At 34.9% G+C, this 22,675-nt stretch overlaps 1 protein-coding gene across 2 annotated transcripts in view; it reads right to left on the reverse strand.

Moving 5' to 3' along the window:
• The window catches only part of ARAP2 (ArfGAP with RhoGAP domain, ankyrin repeat and PH domain 2), a 178,692-nt gene that overhangs the window by 78,108 nt on the left and 77,909 nt on the right, over nucleotides 1-22,675 (reverse strand). For both annotated transcript variants that reach the window (XM_025385218.1, XM_025385219.1), the window contains exons 10-19: nucleotides 20,713-20,828; nucleotides 18,667-18,866; nucleotides 15,558-15,643; nucleotides 14,430-14,612; nucleotides 13,314-13,488; nucleotides 12,724-12,858; nucleotides 5,102-5,246; nucleotides 2,593-2,695; nucleotides 1,741-1,939; nucleotides 1,487-1,550 (exon numbers count right to left, since the gene is read on the reverse strand). In XM_025385218.1, coding sequence (XP_025241003.1) covers nucleotides 1,487-1,550; nucleotides 1,741-1,939; nucleotides 2,593-2,695; nucleotides 5,102-5,246; nucleotides 12,724-12,858; nucleotides 13,314-13,488; nucleotides 14,430-14,612; nucleotides 15,558-15,643; nucleotides 18,667-18,866; nucleotides 20,713-20,828 — 1,406 coding nt within the window. The remainder of the gene's footprint in view (nucleotides 1-1,486; nucleotides 1,551-1,740; nucleotides 1,940-2,592; nucleotides 2,696-5,101; nucleotides 5,247-12,723; nucleotides 12,859-13,313; nucleotides 13,489-14,429; nucleotides 14,613-15,557; nucleotides 15,644-18,666; nucleotides 18,867-20,712; nucleotides 20,829-22,675) is intronic.

Below are 22,675 nucleotides of genomic sequence, written 5' to 3' on the forward strand. Positions count from 1 at the left end.
TATCTTCAACTCTCTTTTCTATCCACACTCTCTACTAAGTGAACCTGACCAGTTCCTTAGCAAAATAGCATGAGCACAGTGGTGACTCCCAGATTTATATCTCCAGATATAACCTCTTCACTGAATTCTAGACATGCATATTCAACTGCTTACTCACCAGATCCACTTTGCCACCAAAGAGACATCTCCGAGTTACCATTCCCAAAACCAAATTCTTGATCTACTGTCTTAAACTTACGAATATCCTACCTCTATGCTCCAAGTATTTGTTCTCTCAAAAAACAGCATCATAATTCAGTAATTGCTCAGGTCAAGAATTCTGGCATCATCCTTGACTCTTACAGTTATCTAATCCATCAACAGATCCTGACACCTCTACCTTCACGATATATCCAACCACTCCTATTCTCAGATAAGCCATTGCTTTCCCGGCCAGCATCCTAACTAAACACCCACTTTCACTTTCATCCCCCAGAAGCTTGTTCATCTGGAGTCAGAGTAATCCAGTAAAAACATAAATCAGACCATTCTACTTCCCAGCTCTCAGACTGAGCAGCTTCCCATCATAATTTGATTAAATTTCAAATCTTTACACATCATGACTGATAAGGTCCTATCTGATAAGGTTGTGGGTATCTCTGAAATCATTTCTTCCCACTCCCTCTTTCATTCAAATATTCCCAGCCACCACAGCTTCCTTGCAGAACTTGGACATGCCAAGTACAACACACTCTTAGAGTCTTCAAATACCCTTGGCCCTACACCTGAAATACTCTATCTGGATTACTGCAAAGTTTACTTTTTCACTTTATGAAGATCTTTCATCCAATATTTCTTCTCTTAGCTAGCAAACACAGATACTATCCCATCAGACTATTTTTATATTACTTATTTTTCTGCGTAGAATTTAAAATTGATGGACAGAACAGCATATAATTATTTTTGTCTGCTTACACTGTTTTCCCTAATAGTATACATGTTTCATGATGGTAGGGACTAGTCTGTTTTATTCATCATGATATCACCAATACCTTTAACAGTCCCTGATGCACAGTAGATGCTTACTAGTTACTGAAAAAACTGAATAAATTCAAGAGATCAAATTTTAGCTATGCGTGACCCATACGCATAGATAATTCAGAATACAATTTATAGTCATCATATTCTTACCAGGAAGATACATTTATAATTACCAAACTGCTTTCCAAATACTTAAATGTAAATGTCACAGAGGAATCTAGGTCTATAGAAAACTATACAATAATTGATCACAATAAGTCTGTCATAAAAATTATAAAAATATGTAAATATCATTAGTATAGTCTTTCCAAAGAAAGACTATATACTATATATATGTATATTTATATGATTCAGAAAATTTCAACAGGTTTTAAAATATTATTTTCTCCCTCAAGATAATAACAACAAAACAATCCCACTGCCCAGAGTTGTTGAGATAAAGAACAAAAAGCAAAAAGGCACTTACCTCCCTTTTTCTACCAAGAGTAAGACATCCAGTTTTTCCCCATTTTGAACCATTGTGCTGATTGCTGAAGGGAGAACAAAAAGCAAAAACTTATTTTTTTTTAAACCCTACAATACACACCCATGAAGACACAAATATTAATACTGCTTAGTCATAAGTTTGGGAGTGAGCCATCAAGATTTTACTAAAGGCTACCACTATTGTATGCAACAAAGAAAAGTGTTCCAAAGATAAGGGAGGAAAAAAACTCTTACTTAGCTCCTGCAGTCTTCTTAAGTGCATTCTATCTCCCTGAACTTCTTGCATTTGAAGGCAAAAATGCAAACTGGATTTGTCCATAGCAAACCAGCCTTTTCTCCACTGATCCAGGGCATGGCAGTCTTTGTAGAAGAGTTGACCAATCAAATCATAGTCAGCTTCTGTTAAGTTTTCAGCAAATAAGGGAACAAAATGCTGTTAAAACAAATACAAAAAAGTAATAAAGACAGTGAAAATAGGAAATCCCTTCCCTATCTACAGATATGAGAGAAGGTAGACAAATTATCTTAGTTTTTCTATTTTAAAGATTCAAAGGTAACACCAAATTCAAAACAATTTAACTTGCTATCAGTCTTAAAACTGAACAACTATAATGTATTTTCAAATGGCAGCATCTTAAACCACTTGTCTTGCTACAGAGTTGAAACCGCAAGACATTCTCTTGATTGATTTGTAGAACTTTTCAAAATGTCAACCTTCAGCATTTTTCTCCATTTATATATTTTCCTGAATCTGCTCCTTTCTCCTTTGTGTATACCTTGAATAAAATATCTACCTATAAAAAGACACACGCAGAAATGACTTTACAATATTGAGAATATCCTAACCATCAAAAACATGGCCTTAATTTGAATAATTATTTCTCCAAGTTTTACTTTAATTTCTTCCCTGCTTAAGGCTCCTGAAGGTAGCTACTTCTTTGGACAACTTTCTTTGAAAATCTAATGAAGTATGAACTTTATTCCTATAATCTTATATGAAACTTTTATGGACCCCTGAAGCTCAAACACAGACTCCCAGTTCAGAATCTTGTCTGGATTTAGAGCAGTAACATAATATTTAAATACCTTGGCTATTGCCTCTGTCCATTTTCTTTGAGCTTGAGATGTTTCAGCTCCAAATAAAAACACACGTTCTGAGGGTAGGTAGATCTCAAAGATAAAGATGGGCCTAAAACATGCACAAATAAAAAGATACTACCAGTTACGTTTGGCTCCTAAGAAAACAAATAGCACACAGGTCAAGTTTTTAATTAAATGCCTTTTAAAATAAAGTAATGCTGTGAAATCATCCTATCAGATTCTGTTAATGGTTTGCATTTTATTCAGATGAGGTAAATGGAACACACTGGACTGGACAAAAGGAATATTTTGTATAATCACTTAATCATTCTATTGTGTAACTTTGTTTACGCCCTGGACACTCATCAGTTGACTGATGTAGCAAAGGGCTCTCCTTGGTCTGGTCTTCCCTCTCTCACCACTCCTTCTTGATTTACTCTGACCAACTGTTCAAAGCAAACATTGCCCAAACAGTTTTTAATACTCTTCTTGTCTAATTTCAAATAGGCCCAGTCATACAGCAGGTTCCCTCCAGAACACAAACACATGAAGCATTAACACTCTCTTACAGTTTTCGTAAGAAAGATAAATGTTCCTTTCATCATCTCAACTTACCCCAAATTTCTAACTCTTACTATAGATAACATTAAAGCAACATACCATGCTCTGAATTCTTTCCTGAGTTCCCCATTCACAACTCCATTTATTTCTTAGCACACGCTAAGTATGTGTGCTACTGTTACCTAAAAATCTCAAAATACCCTATGCCAAAGTCATCTTCCTTTCTCCTCTTTTCCATCCCAAGCCTGCTGTATCTCCTTCATGTCCTAATTTAGAAGCATCACAATCTACCTCATCACAACAAGCTCAAAACCCTTGAGTGTAACTTATTCTTCCACTTAACATCAACTCTTCGTCCAGTCAGTCTTTTAATCTTATCAGTTCACTCTCTTCCTCTAGTTAAATTCTCAACAATTACAGTCTCTCTTCCTCCAATCTCCTTACCACTTCTTCCAGCTCTCTTCCTAAAATATGTCTATATAACTCTTCAGTGCCTACATTATTGAGGTCATACTCTCCAATGTGCTATTTGAGGCAATTCAGCAAGAATATTATGGCAACAATTATTTTTTAACCGCATCTCATTGTAGATACTTTCTCTTTGCATATCTACTTGTATCAGTATATGTTATCAAGAATATTTTATTTTTAACATATTAATATACTGACATAAACTAGTATTAATATTTGTTATATTTCATTTACTAATTAGTAATTTAATATATAGAATCCACTTATTTTAACATTCCATAAGTCATATTACATTGAATAATCATTTAGGGTAAAACACTATTAAGATTAAAACAAAAGTCAATTAGTAATCAGTTTTGTTCACATCATAAATCAAATCAGATTTACTAGAAAACAAGTCATCTCAATTAGTCATCATAAAATAAAGGTAATATGTTCAATGTAGTTTTATGTAAATAAGAGCTTTGCAAATCTCTTCCCTTTCTCATATAAAAATCTTATTTAAAATCTATGCTCCTATAAAACTGATTTTTTTCAGATTTTAATGTCAATGTTTTTCATTAATTACATCAAAAAACATGATAAGATACTTTCACACCAAAGATCTTAGGGGCCTGCTTTTAAAGTCCTCACGGAGATTTATTTAAACTATAGTATAGGTGAGTCAAATATATTACATAAATAATGCTTAATCTATTCATTGTGACTTTTTCTGACCATTAAATTAACAAATATATCTTTAAGAAATTTAGCATTTCAATATACTATTAAATAGTTTATTTTAATGTGAATAGATCGTCACAGAATATTCTCCTTTCTTATCTGTTTTAATTATGATACTCATTAAATGGATAAATGAATTTTACCACTAGTACACTATTTTAAATAATAAGTAAAAAAATTAAATGACTACAATGGTCATAAATGATATGCTATACATTTACATAAGATTTGGCCAGGCACAGCGGCTCACACTTGTAATCCCAGTACTTTGGGAGGTCGAGATGGGCAGATCACTTGAGGTCAGGAGTTTGAGACCAGCCTGATCAATATGGTGTAACCCCATCTCTACTAAAAATATAAAAATTAACTAGGTGTGGTGGCATGTGCAATCTCAGTTACTCAGGAGGCTGAGACATGAGAATCATTTGAACCCAGGAGGCGGAGGTTGCAGTGAGCCGAGATCACACCACTGCACTCCAGTCTGGGTGACAGAGTGAGACTCCATCTCAAAAAAAAAATACATAAAGATTTGATTCAAACATGTTAGCACTTCATATTACCTACTGTAAATATTTTAGTTTTCCTGCTTTATAGTGAATTCCCAAAAGAAATTTCCAAAAGTGCAAGGTAAGTAAGCTTCAAAAACCATTCAACCCTTCTATTAGAAGCAACTAAAGAACTAAAATAACAAAACTCTCATTAGCCGGTATAATTATCTGAAAATACATTTTACCCCCTAATTGTGTAAAGATAGACCTACCCAGTATTTAAATAGAAGTCCTCTTTGTGTATAGCCAGGCAGATAACTTCATTGATATTAATGGTGCCATTAGGTGTAGTAGACTTATCACTTTCATAGTAACTCAAGAAGCCTCCTTCCAAAACACACCATTTTTTATTTGTCTCTAAGAATTTGAAACAAAACAAATAACAAATTGAGCTAATCATGAATCTAATTTTAAAAACAAATACATGCTTCTAAATAATGGTTGGATGCAAGTAAATACATTTATTAATTGCCTATTTCACATAAAGTATATGACATTGCTGCGTGGGATATAAAGTTGTCATATTCTCTGCTCTCCAAAGAATTTACAATCTAGTAGCAAGGAATGTATAAAACAAAAATGGCTGTGACATTGATGACCAGAGAAGGCAGAGCCATAAAGAGGTTGTTGAAAAACAACTCTGAAGCTGCAGAGAATGAAATGTCTGTACAGAGTATTAAAAGGAAAAAAAAAATGTAGCATAAAAAGTGAGACTGCAGCTTATGGTAGGTATGCAAAAGAAGAAGGGTCAGAATCTGCAGGGCCCTTAATGCTTGTTCAGAAGATTTCAAATTCATCTTATACGGAAGTCAGCACACTACCACCTGCAGGCTAAATCAGACCATCACCTAAAATATAGATCCGATCTACAGACACTAAGACTACTAAGGTCTATATATTTGATATAATGAAGAAAGTCTATATATTAGATAATTTCTGAAGTTGGATTACAGTTCTGTGGTTACTTCAGGGTATTATTTATAAATGCCCTTCTTCTAAAGAAATACATACTGAACTACTAAAGGTAAAGGGGTGTCATGTCTGCAACTTACTGTTAAGTGTGCATATAAAGAAAGTATGAGATAAATATGTACCCATATATACATACATGATACATATGTGTATTATACATAGGCATATATATACACATACACAGAAAGAAAAATACAGCAAATGTAAAATGTTAATAATTGATACATCTGGGCAAAAGGTATATGAGAATTATTTGCACTATTCTTAGAACTTTTCTGTAAGTCTCAAATTATTAGTCAAACTAATTTAAAAGCTTAAGAATATATTAAACTAATTTCAGATTTTTCCTTTAGCATATGATCAGAATCTTAGGTGGGTGTGGGGGTGACATGAAAGAAAAAAAGACAATGTATTTGGCTTCAGAAAACAATCACAAGGAGTAACAATCAAAATGGTGACACCTAAAGAGCTAGATAGGACACAGTACTCTGAAAATGAATTACCAAATGGAAAGTCCAATCATAACTGGCAGAAGCAAATAGCATAAACGAATCTTTTATGGGCACTGGAAAAGAAAACTAACAGAGACCAAAGCAATTCCTGGTCAAAGTGATATATAATTCCAGGGCCCTCAAATCCTGAGTCACAGTGTACGTCCTGCACAGTTAGATAAAAATCGTGAAAAGCCACAACTTTTAAATGAACATTCATTGCGAGTTTCTAAAATATAAGAAAAGATAAAGTCAAAATACTAATCAAAGGGAGTTTGGAAATAATTTCAAAGCAATGCACTCAGATGTCTAGAAGAATCTTCATAAGAGAATAAATAAAAAATGCACAATTATTCAGTGCATAGTTAATCACTGTCATAGATTAGGAGATCCACCCCTGTTCTCAGGCAGCTTGTAATCCAATGAAAGGGGAGATGCGTTCAAAATGATAACCAGCAGGTTGTCTCTTTAGTAGATTAGAAGCATTCAAGGAGGTAAGCCACCCCTCATATTGAAGTGATTAAAAAAAAAAAAAAAACTGCAAAGAAAAAAAAGTCTATAAAACAATCCCTCATAATTTAGGAGGCATGTTTCTAAAGTACCAAAAAAAGCATTCAGAGCCACAATCCTTCCATAGCATCAGGAAAGAACAGTAAGAAGAAAGTCATAGAAAGGTCAAACTGCAGAAACCCTATTTGCCCAGAGAATCAGATTACATGTGAAGTTGGGAAATGGGAAACAAGATTGCAGGTTCACGGCAGAGTCCAGACCCCAAGAGTCTCACTTGACAGGTGTTCAGGAGTTTGTGCCTCTCTCACTTAGACAAGTGGGAGCCATTCTTAAACAAACAGTGCCAAATGAATTAAGCATAACATAAATGTGACTGCAGAATCTCATTATGTAAATTTTAATGGGAAACAAATGACACATCTCTTTAAAATGGTATGTACAAACTCATTTCCAGTTAGAATTATAAGCTTGAGGAGAGTTAGTCCTGTAGCTTTCTCATTTCTGTAACCATTTCTTAGCTTTATTTTTGTAAGTGAAATGGGCTAGAAGTCAGACAAGGCAGGCACACATATTGTCTTTGAGGATTTATAATAATGAAGCTGTGGCAGGAAATCCTGACATTCCCACTGATATGGGAAGCAATGAAAAGGTTCAGCAAGATTATGTTGTATGATGCTGGTCTGCCTGGGCTAATTTAGATATTCACTCCTAAATCTGACTTTGAGAAATGTCGGTACCCTCCTTGAAACCCTCTTTGCTCCACAAGTCATTTTAATTGTTAAAGGAAGCTGTTTACCAACATAAAACTGTGACCACAGAATGAATGACACTCAGGCCTCAGCTGTTCCATAAATAGGAGCTTATAGGATGCAAGTAAATTTAGAGGACTGGCAAGAGGGGTTATTCATTCTTTCTATTCAATCTTCATGTTGAGATCAGTGAAGAAAAACATTACTACAGGATTTACCCAAGCACAGGTAAAGAATTCCCCAGAGGTGATCAACTGAAATGCTACCACGGAATGATAGACATAATATAGTTGGATACCGTAAATGTCGGCTACAGCCCACAGGACAACATACCTAAACTCAAAGGCTAACTGGAAGTCAGGGGCAACTGTGCTTAAACATAAGCTCTTCAGTGTTCCTCTTCATCATCATCATCATATTTATGTGCCATGCACTGTTCTACACATTTTACATGCTTTAACTCATTGAATCCTCAGAACAACCCAGTTATGTCAGTTATATTATGCCCCTTCCTTGTACCCTTTTCACTGGCACATAACAGGTTAATCGACATTCCTGAGGTCACATTAAGTACTTAGCATCAGAGTTGGGGAAGGAACGCTAGGCAATTGGGTTCTGAAAGTTGCTGTTTTAACCTCACTGGCAGGTGGGTTCTGGAAGCCACCCTCTTAGCGCCTGCACACAGTTACTCACTGTATCTGTTAAATGCTTGAACTATATACATTCATCTCAAAAATGTATTAGGGTAAAGAAGTAATACCTTCTAATACATATGTATATAATACATATGTATACAATACATCTGAGGTAGTTAAGGCAAAACTGTTATTTTTTGAAACTATGAATTTGTTTTATGATGAGAAATTTCCTAAATTAATAGTATTCAACACCCACTACGAACAGTAATATATGTTAGTAATCCTTTTCATTTAAAAGACATGTGTTTTAGCCTTGGAAAAACATGTTTAAGCTATACAATTTAGGCTTTCACAGAACAAAAGATCTTCAAAATTCCTCAATGTTAATCCACAAAGTTAAATATAAACAGACAGAAATATAATTTCTAGTAATCCAAAACAACCACTTTCTTTTTAAAAATCGAATACTGTGTAAACAAATCAAGGCAAGATATCAAGGGAAAAAATATGGTCGAGGTGGGAAAAGGGAAAACAAAACCAGGATGCTATTATTCAACTCTGTGCTTAGGCTCAACAAAAGCAATCCATCTTTCTTTTCATGAACACTAAACTGAAAAGGAAAAAAAAAAAGAAAAATACAGATCAGTCTTCATAACCAGAGGCTAGAAAAACTTCAAATCTCGAAAACCTGAACTGACAATTTGAAGCCTCTGAAACTCTGGAACTGCATGCATTTTATTCCCAGACTTTTGTCTCTGTTTTTAATCATTTTGTTCTATGGCTGTCCTGACAAGTGCTGATGGAGTGGTAGCATCCAAGTGCTTGCTTTCAGAGGCAAAGGTGACAACCACACTTTAATCTCTAAATCTTTCCAAATAATTCATTGTTTTCGTAAATCTGATGTTCAACAGAAACAACACTATTGCACAAACTTCAAGGGAGAAAAAGAAACAAATACAGAAGTTTTTCTGGATAGTTCAACTTTTCCTGTTCATTTGTAAGTAGGGGCTTTCTGCACAAAATATGCTTTGTGCCAGCAATTATATCTTTTTATCCACAGATCAAAACCAAATTATTGACATATGAGTCATCCATTTACACTAGTGGTAACTTTCCTAAAAAATGATTCTTCTATCATTCCACAAATATTTATCATGTCCTACCATGTGCTGAAACTGTTTTGGGTATCAAAGATTTGATAATCTTTGACAAGCTAGAAAAAGCTGATGCCTCATTGAGCTTTCACTTCGGGGGAAAGAGAAACAAATAAATGGAAACAGCACATCTCCATGTGATCAGTGGTAGGACGAATATACACAGCATCCTATGAACGAGAAGGGCTGGCAGTGGGTTCACACATTAGTAGGGTGTCAGAGAGGCCTCACTAACTAGAGGGAACTGAATTGATTCCTAAATAACAAGGAACCAGACTGGGGGAAGTGTCCTCTTTGCAGAGGGAACAGCAGGTGAAAAGGACCAAAAGAGGCAGAAAAGGACTTGGCATGTTCCAGGAATAGGGAGGAAACCAGCGCAGCCAGGCAAGCAACCATGTAGAGACACAGTCTTGCTCTGTCTCCCAGGCTGCAGTGCAGTGGCACGATCTCGGCTCACTGCAAGCTCCGCCTCCCGGGTTCACGCCATTCTACTAAAAAGGTCTTTTAGGTCACAATAAAAAATAAGGTTATATTCTGGAATGAGGAGCCACTAGACTTGAGCAATGGAATTACATGTTCACTTTTCCAGTTTGTTTGTTGTTGTTGTTGACCTTTAGAAGACATGATCTTCCTATGTAGCCCAAGCTGTGTTCAAGCAATCCTCCTATCCCAGCCTTCTGACTACCTGGGTGATTTCCATTTTTAAAGATAATTGGCCAGGCGCAATGACTCATGCATGTAATCCCAGCACATAGGGAGGCTGAGACAGGCAGATTACTTGAGGTCAGGAGTTCAAGAACAGCCTGGCCAACATGGTGAAATCTCATCTCTACTAAAAATACAAAAATTAGCTGGGTGTGGCGGTTGGTGCCTATAATGTCAAATACTCAGCAGGCTGAGACAAGAGAATTACTTGAACCCGGGAGGCAGAAGTTGCAGTGAGCCGAGATTGTGCCACTGCATTCCAGTTTGGGCGACAGGGCAAGACTCCATCTGAAAAGAGAGAGTGGAAGGAAGGAAGGGAGGGAGGGAGGGAGGGGGGGAGGGAGGGAAGGAAGGAAGGAAGGAAGGAAGGAAACAAAAAAGATAAGCCTCTTTTTTGGAGACAGTTTTGAAGGGAAGCTAGGGTAAATACAGAAAGACAATTAAGGAAGGCACTATAGCATAGGTAGTTCAGGATGGTTACTGTGGCTGGAAGGATGTCAGTGGAAATGAAGAGTAGCCAACTGCTTCAAGATCTATTTTGAGTTTGAAGTGATAGAACTTGCTGGTAAATTGGATGAAAGATATTAAGACAATCAAAGAATACCCTGCCAGAATATTTTCACTAAAATCATTGCTATTGTACTATATAGAAAAAATACAGAAGCTAACTTTCATATTACCTAAAAGGTAGTGTTTTAAAATGGAAAAATATCCGTAAATTACATACATAGATAATGCACTCGTTTCTTTTTTAAAATATATTTTAACCAAAAATCCATAGTTAATATGCAAAAAAAGGAATTATTTAGTTACAATTATTTATTACATCAATGTAGTGCTCAAGTAAATTTAAAAACCAATCTGTTTCAAGAAAATATTAAAGAAGACTGGTAAGTTTACAAATATTATAACCACAATTGTCAAAAATAATATAAAGATTATTTTTAACCTGTACAATGCTTAAAATATATTGAAAAGTCTTGGGAAGAAAATCTTGTGTTTTAATCCCCATTTGAGCTTTATAAAACTGGTCTGAAGAGTGAGTCTGTGATATCCGAGTATTTAGAAGAAACATTCTTCTAAACTTTTTTTTAAGTATCTTAATTATTTTGATGATTGATATAGTCAATTCACAGAGTGTCCAAGAACTTTCATCTTCTGATCGCTTATCTTTTAACTACTTAGGGATAATACTGACAGTAAAAGTGGAAGACAATAAAACAAAACAACAAAAACAGTAAAATCTGACATTTATTATTGGCTAGGCTGAGTATAGGATGACAAAAACCAATTGTCGAAAGAATCAAAAACACCTAATTCAAACGATAAAAATGCTCTGCCATTCTACTGTCATCTGGCTGTCACACCTTGACCAAAGCTAAAGTGCTACTGTAACAATGAGAACACAAATCAGGTGTAAACTTCTGCTTCATGCTGAGCTTCATTGTTCATGTGAAAATCGACATAACATCAATGATCTTGCAGACTTTTATGAGGATTGTAATTAATGTATGTAAAGTACCTAAAGCCATGCCTTACACATAATACATGCTCACTCACTATAGGACAGCTATTCTTTTCAGGAAAATCTAATAATGTATAGTTAATCTCAATATAATTCTGCTTCAGGATATATTACATGTTTTATATATATATATATATATATATATATGGAAATAAAGCTTTTATATTGAAATAAGAACTGCAAATTACATATATGAGGATTAACACTCTACAGTGAGTTTGTCATTCTATAGTTCTTTTGATTGAGTAATATAGCTGAATTATATCACCTACTGAATTAATGCTAGGCTCCGGAGCCCATCAATGGCCACCATCAATTGGCAGGTACAGCTAAATCTCTCTTACACTCTTTGTTCTAGTAAGGCAGATTGCATTATATTTTCCTGCCTATATTTCTCAGATTTGTTCCAATGTATATACATGAGCATAAGGGCTGTGTCTTAGTCATTTTTAAACTCCCAATACCTAGCATCAGTTTGACACAAGGAGTTGGAAGGATAAATGAATAAATGCCCCATTGTGACTCTGCTCAGATAATTCCCCAAACCTAGAATATGTTCTTAAATCAGATTCTCACCACTTTTTGAAATCAAGTTTAAGTTTCATTTTACTTAAACACACACACACACAGACACACGCACTTTTCATCAGAAAAAAAAAGTGAACTTTTTGATATTACTTAGTACTCTAATTGAATATGTACTAAAAACTTGTCATTTCTTCCTATGTGTTCACATTTATCTGCATTATCTAGTGAGCCAGTTGGGGTGTCCATCCCTAAGGAAAGGGGCTGAGTTTCACCTTTTTTTTTTGTCAGAATAACCTTTATAACCTGAAACAGAATTGGTTAGCCTTAAGGTAGATATCAGTGAATTCTGTTGAGAATTCACTCAGCATTCCAACCCAATGGTAAATCCCTGCTGCAGTATATGAAATAATATTTGTACCTAGAAGCGTTTATAAATCCTCAAAAATATCTCTACTTGGAGATCAAATCTAACATCTCAAAAAATCAAAATCTAAACCTAATTGTTTTGATGATGGAATAAAGTTTTTATCAGATAATATCTGAAAGGAACAGAAAAAAATACCTTCAAGCAGTTTTTTCTCTGAAGAGAGTTTAGAAGCAGCAGAAGGAGCTTGATACAAAAAGTCACAGAGGAATGTGGACTGGGAAGACTCTTGACTTAATACACCTTCAGAATGAATATCATGTTGAGGGAAATCTAGAAAAATTAAAGAAATATCTAAAATATAAACAATTTTCCTTTTGCTTATAATATGTACATGAGTTTTGAGCTAGAAGAAAAACTACTTAAAATTTACCAAAGAATAATTATAAAGAGATATTTATTTTACTTTGCATAAAATTTGCAAATAAGCACTTAAGTCATGTTTATTATTCATATATGAAAATCGGATTTAATGTTGGTGGAAATGATTATGTGCGTTAGCTATTTTAATCTTCCATTTATAAGATTAAAGGAATATAAAAGATTGACTTCCTAAACTTTTTATTGAAATGATATAAAAAATAGTCTTAGGCCCCTCCATCTTTTGAGTAATTACATTTTTCTTCATTCTGATGGATTCTCTTATTTGAAAAATAAATAGATTTATGCTTCAGTCCTTTTACGGATATATCGGAAGAGACCAGGTTAATGAAGAGACAGTGACGAACCTGAGAATTTGTTATGGTAGAGAAATTCCATTTGCAGACTTTGCCCAGCCTTCTTGGCTAGCAGATAGGGGGTGCTATGCACGGGGTCTCCAGTGGCACACATGACATCTGCTCCACTGAACAGCAAAGCCATTGTTTCTAGAACATCTGGTTTCACTACAGCAGCACACAGAGCCTGGTCATTAAAAGAAAATACACATCTTAAGGAAAGAAAAGATTCTAGCTATTAAAATGAGTGAAAGTCTGACAATTCATGTATGGGATAAAGTCTGTATTCCTTTTATCCTAAGGCAGCTACTAATAATTATGTCATGAATTAGGCAATAGGCACAAAAGGCCTGGTTTGTGTGAATTTAAATTACAACCCAAGACCTCCAAGTCTCAATTCATTGTTTGGTTGCTATGATGTTCCTTCTAAACCTAATCCATCATACTTGCTTTGGAAGACATTTTTATGCTTACATACTATGATAATGACTGATGTGCAGAGAATCAAAATATTTCAATATAATAATGAAGTAACCATTAAGTGTTTTTCATATGAATGTTAATATATATTTTCCAATCTAATCAGGAGCTGCAGAATATTTGAATTATTAAGTGCTATCAGAAATTGAAAGATGAGTGCAAAGCAAATTCAGGATCTTCCCCTTGGGGGCCGAGGATAGGAAGGAGGAAGAACAGTGAGAAAGAGGCAATAAAAAATATGATTTACTTATGTTATATATCATCTTTGTACAAACAATAGGAATTGCTAGAATTTTTTTTTCTTTTGCCTTGAAATAATAAGCTGCCTCTACATCTCTTCTCATCCTTTCTTCCCACATTATATCAGTCCTCAGACTTCACTTTACTGGATCCCCATTTGCTTCCAGATCCTCAGATTGTGGCACCATGAGTTAGCAGGAAACTTCAGTTATGGAGGAAGAATTATGCTTTTTTGACAATGAATCCTTAAGTGAAACAAGGGGGAAACCACTGAAATAATCTCACAAAAGGAAATAAAATAAATAATTTTGTCACATAGTATAAGATTTTTTACTTTTTCTCAAGAATCTTGGCACATCATTAAAAAGACATTAAAATCCATGTCTCCTGTTATGTTTAACTGAATACCTTATTTAATTCTTCTTTAGTGAGAGATGCCAAAAGGGTTTTTCTGAATTTTCCTTCTTTATATTTCTGAGTAATAAAGTTTTTTCTCTTTTCTACTGGTGAGTCCATATGTAATTCTTCATCCTTTTGAAGATTACCAGCCCAAAAGTCATTTGCTCTTTTGTTTCCAATGACAATAAAAAGCTGAATTGTCAAAAAAAAAAAAAAAAAACCATAATATATCAGTTCATAAAAGGTATTTGAATCTGCAGGAAACTGAATTATATTACAAATTAAAGCATAACTTAGTACAAAGTACAGGAAAACAACTGACAGACCTAACTCTTCCAGAAAAAGGAGTGAAAGCAGATACTATGATCAGTTTTGAATACAGCCTAGCCACTCTAAATAATGGAAAGAAATTAGCTTGTAAAGAATTGCAAACAACACAAATAGTAGCAAAAGTATTTTCATTCTTTGACACTCCAACTGAGACAGATTCACTTTAAATGGCCGGGTAGGTGGGCTAATGCTGTCTAAAGTGCTTGGTGGTGGAACAGGAGCTGAAAATGGACAGGACCCAGCAAAGCAGCCTCGATCACAGTTAATGACAGAGTATGGCCAAGGTAAAGAACAGTAAATTTTTCCAAATGTTCTCATTCACTCTCCTATTATTTTACCCATGCTGGGTTTAAGACACACACACACACACACACAGACACACACACACATACACACAGACACACACACCCACACACACACACACACACAAACACACACACACACATACACACACACACAGACACACACACACAGACACACACACAGACACACACAGACACACACACACACAGACACACATACACACACATAGTTCCAGCATAAAAAAAAAACTGGCAAACCTTTCTAAGTCCTTATTATTATTATTAAGATCATCTATACTTTTACTTTTAAAATAACTATCTCATTTAGGAAGCATTCTCAAAGAGTTGCTATTAAAAAGTCTATAAGCCTTTTTCATAATGTAATGAGAACTTTATCAAAGAGCCCTGAGAAAAATTCCTGCCACCACACCCCATGGCATACCTCTTCCCAGTCTCTGCAAACTGAACCCCTACCACAACCCCATTCAGGTTAAATAAGACTCACCTCGATGAGTTCATTGCTCCAAATGCTAGCATCCATTTTTAGACTTCTAACCTTGGAATCTTTTGGTCCCAAAGATCTATGCTGGCCTAGAGTCAAAACACAATTGCATTTCCATTTTAATTTGTATGTAAATTTATTTTACTTTGTTTTGAAAAAAAGTGTATATGTCTGTGTATGTTCGTTGCGTATCTTCTCAACTTAAAACACGCCGATACCTGCTTTCCTCAATGACAAGATGACAAGAGCACTAACAATAGTAGTGGGAATTAGACAAATCACAGCTGGCTACAATAAAAACAGCAGCAATCATCATCAGCATCTGCACTGATAAAAAAACTACACTTAAAAATATATTTATGTGCATGTGTGCATATGTACAGATACATGTATAAATATTTCCTCATTTGGTAATCAGCTAGAAATGGGCCACTGGAAACCTTTTGTAAAGCTTGCTAAAACCACATGTATGTAAATGCAGATAATATTTCTTTACTGTTACGAAAACTTGACTATTGTAAAACTAGTTACATGTCTAATAAGTGTGTCCTTAAAAATCTGACATGAATACTTTATTCAACAAGTATGTCTGGAAGAGAGTAAGAGCCCAGAATTTTATTACTGTCAATTCAATTTGCTGTGTAAATCATCATTCAGTCATCACTGAGCAACCAGGCTATGTCAGATTATTTCAAAGCTGAGAAGGAAAAAAAGTATACAGTCCACTATCCTTGATCTTAAGGGCCCTTAGCCTAATGAACAATGAATAGTCATTCCTTTCCCTACAATAGGTAAGAGGTTCTTGTCTTTTTTTTTTTTTTTTTTTTTTTTTTTTTTTGGTAGAAACTACTTAAAGCACAAAGCCCTAGATTCCCATGGAAGAAATCTGCATAGGTTTGCATTTATAATGACTACCTACAGGCAATACAGTACCCAGAAGGTAAAAACGTAAAATCCTGTAGGAAGAGATGAAAGGGGTTGCTGGAGTAACCCAGGCATGACAGATTCTGAGTTGAGGCAGCAGGAAAACAAAATGGAGCCGACAGATTGAGAGAGGTTGATAAGATAAAATGAATGAGACTTGGTGGGTTTGAAGGAAAGAGGAAGAGTCAAGAAGGTGTCTCAGATTTTAGGCTTTGAGAGTGCAGCGTAGACAGTATTGCTTCTGACCAAGATTGAGAAGGTATGAAAATGTGCAGTTTTATGAAAACTGCTCCATTTTTGACATGTTACATTTGAGGTGTATTTGGCAAATCTAAGTAGAGATTCTAGTAGGCATATAATCATAAGAGTTTGGTGTCCAACAGCGTGAGAATCATCTGCTTAAAAATGAGTGTGGAATTAAAGTGATAAATAACATCACTCAGCAGCAACACAGTAAAAGAGAAGTGAGCATGTAACCCAAGGGAACACATGTATCTCACAAGCATGAAAAGTAACCTGGAAAAAAAAGATTGGTAATAAGAATACACAGAGCGAATGGTATATTGGAAGCCAAGGGAGGATGGATGTCACAGAGAGACATGTTGTCAAGAGTCTCAAATAAAGAGACAATAATAAAGATAGTAAGTGACCACACCGAAATTGAGAGGTAAAATACATTGGTAAATGTGGTGAAAAGATTTTTACGGCAGTTGAGTGAAAAGGTAGCTGATTACAGAATGCTGAAGAAAACTTAGGAAGTTAAAGGAATGAAAAAAACCTATGCACACTACAACTCTTTATAACATCCTGTCTATGAAAGGAAAAGGGGACAGAGATTGACACATAGAAGGAAATGGGTAACTTTCAGAAATCCTGATGGTTTAATGAGACAAATCTGTGCAAGTTTATACAATGAAACAAAAGAAGCCATAGCTGAATACTTACATAAGAGAGTGAATAAGTGATGAAGTGGTATCCTAACGAGGGAGGAAAGAAAGGAAGCAAAGGTAGAAAAAAGCAGCTGTGAAGAGCACAAAGGCCGTCTCTTCCAATGAAACTGGAGAGAAGAAAAAGATGGGATAAAATACAAAGTAGAAGGTGATTCACGGGCATTTTTTGTTGTGATTGATATTATTAATTAGCTGGTGAGGAAAACTTAGTTTGATGAGAAATGCAGTTGAACAGTGCTCTAGAAAAGTGTTCAGGATCTGAAGCGACTCCTGTGGCTGCACTACGCACTGCACTCTAGCTGAGGTAGGCGCTCCTGTCCAGCGTTCTCACTGAAGCCTGTATTCAACTCTAGTCCAACATTCATTCGTCTCATTATTGTGAAGGAAATGTCATGTCTTATACATGTTTTCAATTCCGCACACCAGCACAGTGGTTGGCATTTGAGCTGCATTCTCTCTCTCTCTTTCTGCCTTTCTCATCTCTCTCTCTCTCTCTGTGTGTGTGGTGTGTGTGTGTGTGTGTGTGTGTGTGTATACAGACACTGAGGGAGAAGGTGGTGGGACACAGGTAGTCCAAGAGAACTGAAGTTTAGACTGTGGTTAACTTTCTCCAAAACTTCCATGATCACACACCTAAGCTGAGGTCCACTTCCTTCCACTGACTTGGGCAACTGTCTGAGCTCTCAAATACACGGAGAGGTCAGGTTGTCAGGCGTGAGGTCACAAGAAGAAAACCAGTCATAGTACCGGTTTGTATTCATAAACATCAATAGTCTTATGAAGTGCTTCTTTATAAAAATTCTTATTATAAGAGATACCAGATCTGGCATATGAAGTTTAGTGCTCAAAACAACATTGAGGTGAAAAATATGTGTTACCAAAAATGACTGGGGAAAGGTGGACGAATCTTCAAGTTAAAGATGCAAGCTTGTTCAGGATGCATACTAAAACATACTTACCTAAAATCTAGAAATTTCAACATTGCCTTTTTCAAATCTATACATTGACCAGTAGGCACAAAATATGATTACATGCTTAAAAATCCATTTTTATATCTAAGTCATACATAAGAGAAGTTTAGACTCATAAGCTATTTCTGAATTTGATTTAAATGTAATAAGCTTTCTCTGGTTTTACTTTTCACAACCATTAGCTACGATATATAATATATAACAATGAAGAGCATTCAGTGTCCGTCTGCCACAAAGCAGTGATGAGCAAAACTTATCACTAATTACCTGCACACTTCTTACAGATGACAACACAGAGATTGATGGATGCCCAGTCAGGATCCGGGGCTTTACAATCTGCACAGCTTCTGTTGGATTCATTGAACCAAATCTTCTCAGCTACTTCATAATCAGAGAGAGTTTCTGCTATTGATTGCTGCACAGCTTCAATCCAGTCTTGTTTCTCTTTCTCAGTCTCGGCTGTAAAGCTGAAACAATTAACGTTTCTGTGTTATCGATCTCCCTTGTAAAGGCCAATTAAGCAGTATGTTCAGTTTGCATATTCATTTCACTCACAAATTAAACAACAGCTGAAAAATATGCCTGCTAGGCAGTTCTGGGTTGTCTTTTCTGTTAAAAATCATTTAACTCAACAAATCGTGGTTTTTTTCCTTTTAATTTTCCACATTGCTTATGTCTTTGTTTACGCATCTTGAACCAAAATTAACATACACATTTTCCAAAGAAAACATAAAATTTGCCTTGTTAGGTCACAAGTCTAAACAAGAGGCTATGTTTCCTAAGCAATGGTTATGTAATCATCAATAAGAGTTTATTGGCAGAGTTTCAGGGCTACTGGAATATTTTGCCAAGCAAGTATGCCATGATAGTCTGAAGCTATGTTATCAAAAACACCCACCAGAAATTGTGACTTTTTTTTCAAACTTAAGAATAGATTTTCCTTCTTTTTTTTTTTTTTTAATTAGAAGAATGCCCAGATGGTTCTAAGAAACTGGGAAATCAAAAAAGTTTTAAGTGGTTACCATTCTAACAGTTTTCTAACACATTTTTAGCCACGTTCTGATTTATTCTGAATCTTAATGTTTACTGGGAGCTCAAGTGAACGAATAAAAACATTAAACAGTAGTTCATTCCTTCAAGAAATATTTACTGAGCCCCTACAATGTGCAAAGGAACGTGCTACAGTGCTACATACTCGGTCAATGACCCACAAAACTGATGCATATTAAAATTTTCTTTTGTAAAGAGGAAAATGCTTTGAAATATAATGAAAATCACAACTAACATATTCTAAATAATCCATAAAAATAAATGGCCTACATGAATTATACTTTTTGAAGCTCTTTAGGATTCCATCACTCTTAGTGGTTTCTGGTTCTACTAGAAATTTGTCACAGACAATATATTAATATCTATATTTTTAGTTTTGGCTAGAATCTGCAATGTAAAAATAAAGCTTGTTATTTTTATGCAATCATTTCTTTCTCAAAATTTGAGGCAATGGATATAGTTTAACAGGCAAAATGAGTAACACACTTGATAGTATCTTTGAAATTCCTAATTGTTAGTCCTTTAAAGGCCTAGAACAATTGCCTCTGACTTGCACTCTACTCTGTGATGTGATTATTTATAACAAACTAATTAATATAGTTGAACTCAAAAGATGTTAACTTATGCCTCTTCTGTATACTAAAACTATGGAGTCATTTTAGTTTATTAAAACATATTAAGTACTTTAAATTATCTGTTTCATTGTCATAATGATACAGTTAGTAGAATACCATAATACAAGATATATAAAAAATGCTAAAATATTTCGATCAATAGGTGCTAAGAGATTCATTAAATTTAGTATCATTTGAAGCTGGAGTCCCTGGAGGAAATCATATGGAACAAATGTAATTAGGAATTGATTTTTAAATGAGGGATTGTATTTGATCAGGCTAAAAGAAGATAAACAGCAATACAACTTAAAGACAATGTAATATGTTTTTATTTCATTTCTTCTAAATGAGAAGGAAATTATCACACATTTGTTTTCAAAAAATTAACATACACCATGCCCAGTAAGAAAATTATGTATTAAGAAATTACTCAAATTTCATGAAATAAATATTTTTGCATGTTTTGTGATTATCCAGGTCACTTTTACAAGCTGTTTTTACATAGTGGCTAATGAATTAGACAATATGGAAAAGCAGGAAGATAACTTTAAATGGCCTACAAGAGAAAAATCACCATGAACAACATAAAGGTGGATCACCCAAGCTTTCCTATAGCAGTACGAACACAAAATGTTTACAAATAGCTTACCTGAAACTCCTATAGGGAGTGATTATTTCAAAACACTGTTTCACAGTTCGGTCCACTTGTTTTACATTTGCTACATTCATAGGAATTATGGTAATACCAAGTCCACTCTTAAAATCCTAGTTTGGAGAAAAACATAAAAAACTATAAAGAAACAAAAAAAAGATTTTGAAAGTATAATTATATTTTCTAAATTCCAATAAATTCTACCAAATTTTACTACAAAATCTGTCTCACTTTAGGTAGCCACTCTCAATACATACTAGCGCTGGGCCATAAGCTTTACAGCCAGCCTATTGATAACGTATGGGGTTTCTTCAACGTGAAAGATACATTGACTAGGCCACAGACACTGAACTAGACATGCTTTGCTTTTGAAAGTAGGCACAATATTCACCTTTATGCATTCATTAAAGGAAGCTAAATACTAACTACCTCTTATTATATGTCAAGCAGTTTCCTAGGTGGAAATGATACTAGGAGATTAGCATCATTACTAGTTATGTAAAAAGATGGGAAAACTGAGGCACAATGGAAGAAGGTTACATGGAAAGTGCAGCTACTTGTACGTGGTAGAAAAGATTTGCAGCAGAATCTGTTTGATTGCTCTTTCCTTGTTTTACTATCTTAAGATCACCTCTGCTGTTTGTCATTATTTTTCTCCTCATTTACTCTCAAACAAAAGCATTACTTGTCTTACGAAGTATACAATTTTACCTCATTTCCAATATTTTATTGCTTTTATCTCCCTTCAATCAGATTCCTAAAAAACTCCTCTAATGCTACTTTGGTATAAAAACTGCCATTTGTTCAAAATCTATAGTTACTACTTTCAACTTGTCTCATGAAAATTCAAAATTGTTCAAAAGGCTACAACAGACTCTGCATTCTAAAAGCATTAAAGTTTGTAACATATCATCTACCCATATGGATTTCAGAATGTGACTTATCAATTAAATAATCTCCACACTTTACAAAACAATATGTACATCAAAAAAAGAATGACCTATTTGAATCAATTCAGACTAAATGTGTTCCGAATTCCTAAATTATGACTAAAGAAAAGTAGCAATATTAAAGGCAAAATACAAAAAAAAAAAAAAATACTGGCCCATTTTCAGTAAGAACACTTGTTAGAGACTGTAAAAGAAGAAAGAAGCCACTCATCTGCCTCTTCTCTTTGTCTCTCCTGCTATATATGTCAAAAGTAAAAGAAGTATATTCTCCACTCCCCTATACTTAGAAGTGACCATGTGTTGTAGTTTCCTTCAATAAAATTTAAACAACTCCTGGTAGAATGGAGGGGGAAGGGCCGAACAGCCTTGGAAGAAGAAAGCCTTTCGGCCCTTGCCTTTCCATCTTCAGGGGAAGTAACTGCTAGAAGCACAGAAGCCATTTTAGAACTTCACAGTCCTAGAAAAGGGAAGACTGAGGACAAATTCTTAGGCTCTAAGGATGCCAAAGTAAGGATAAAAATAGGGAAAACCCTGTTCTCTGGTAGTACCAACTCTTACTGCCTACACCACGGGATTTGTTAAAACAAATCTCCATCTAGTGAAGCTTTTTTTCAGGTTTTTGTCATTTAGTACTAATGTGTTCCCGACTTATAAAGTAAGTGGAAAAAAATCATTCTATAACAAATGCCCCCCAACTTGTAAAAGCAGCCAGAGTTTCCAGACGCAAATTGTGGGAAAGCTTCTCTTACATTTTTAATACATAAGGTTTTTAGTTAGAATAAGGAAATGACTCATTTAGAAAACAAATCATCAACTGATTTTTTTTTTTTTTTCTGATGAAAGAACAAATGGCTCACTTTACTAGGGGAAACTAGCCAGAAACTGAAAATCAGTGATATAAAAGAAAATACGCAGAAAAATGCTGAGTGCTGTAAAATAATCAGAATGGGAGTGCCACACTTCCACTTTGTATACTAAACCCACTTAATGAAAAATAGCACTTAACATGA

This window comes from Theropithecus gelada, chromosome 5, assembly GCF_003255815.1.
Source record: "Theropithecus gelada isolate Dixy chromosome 5, Tgel_1.0, whole genome shotgun sequence".
NCBI classification, from domain to species: domain Eukaryota; kingdom Metazoa; phylum Chordata; class Mammalia; order Primates; family Cercopithecidae; genus Theropithecus; species Theropithecus gelada.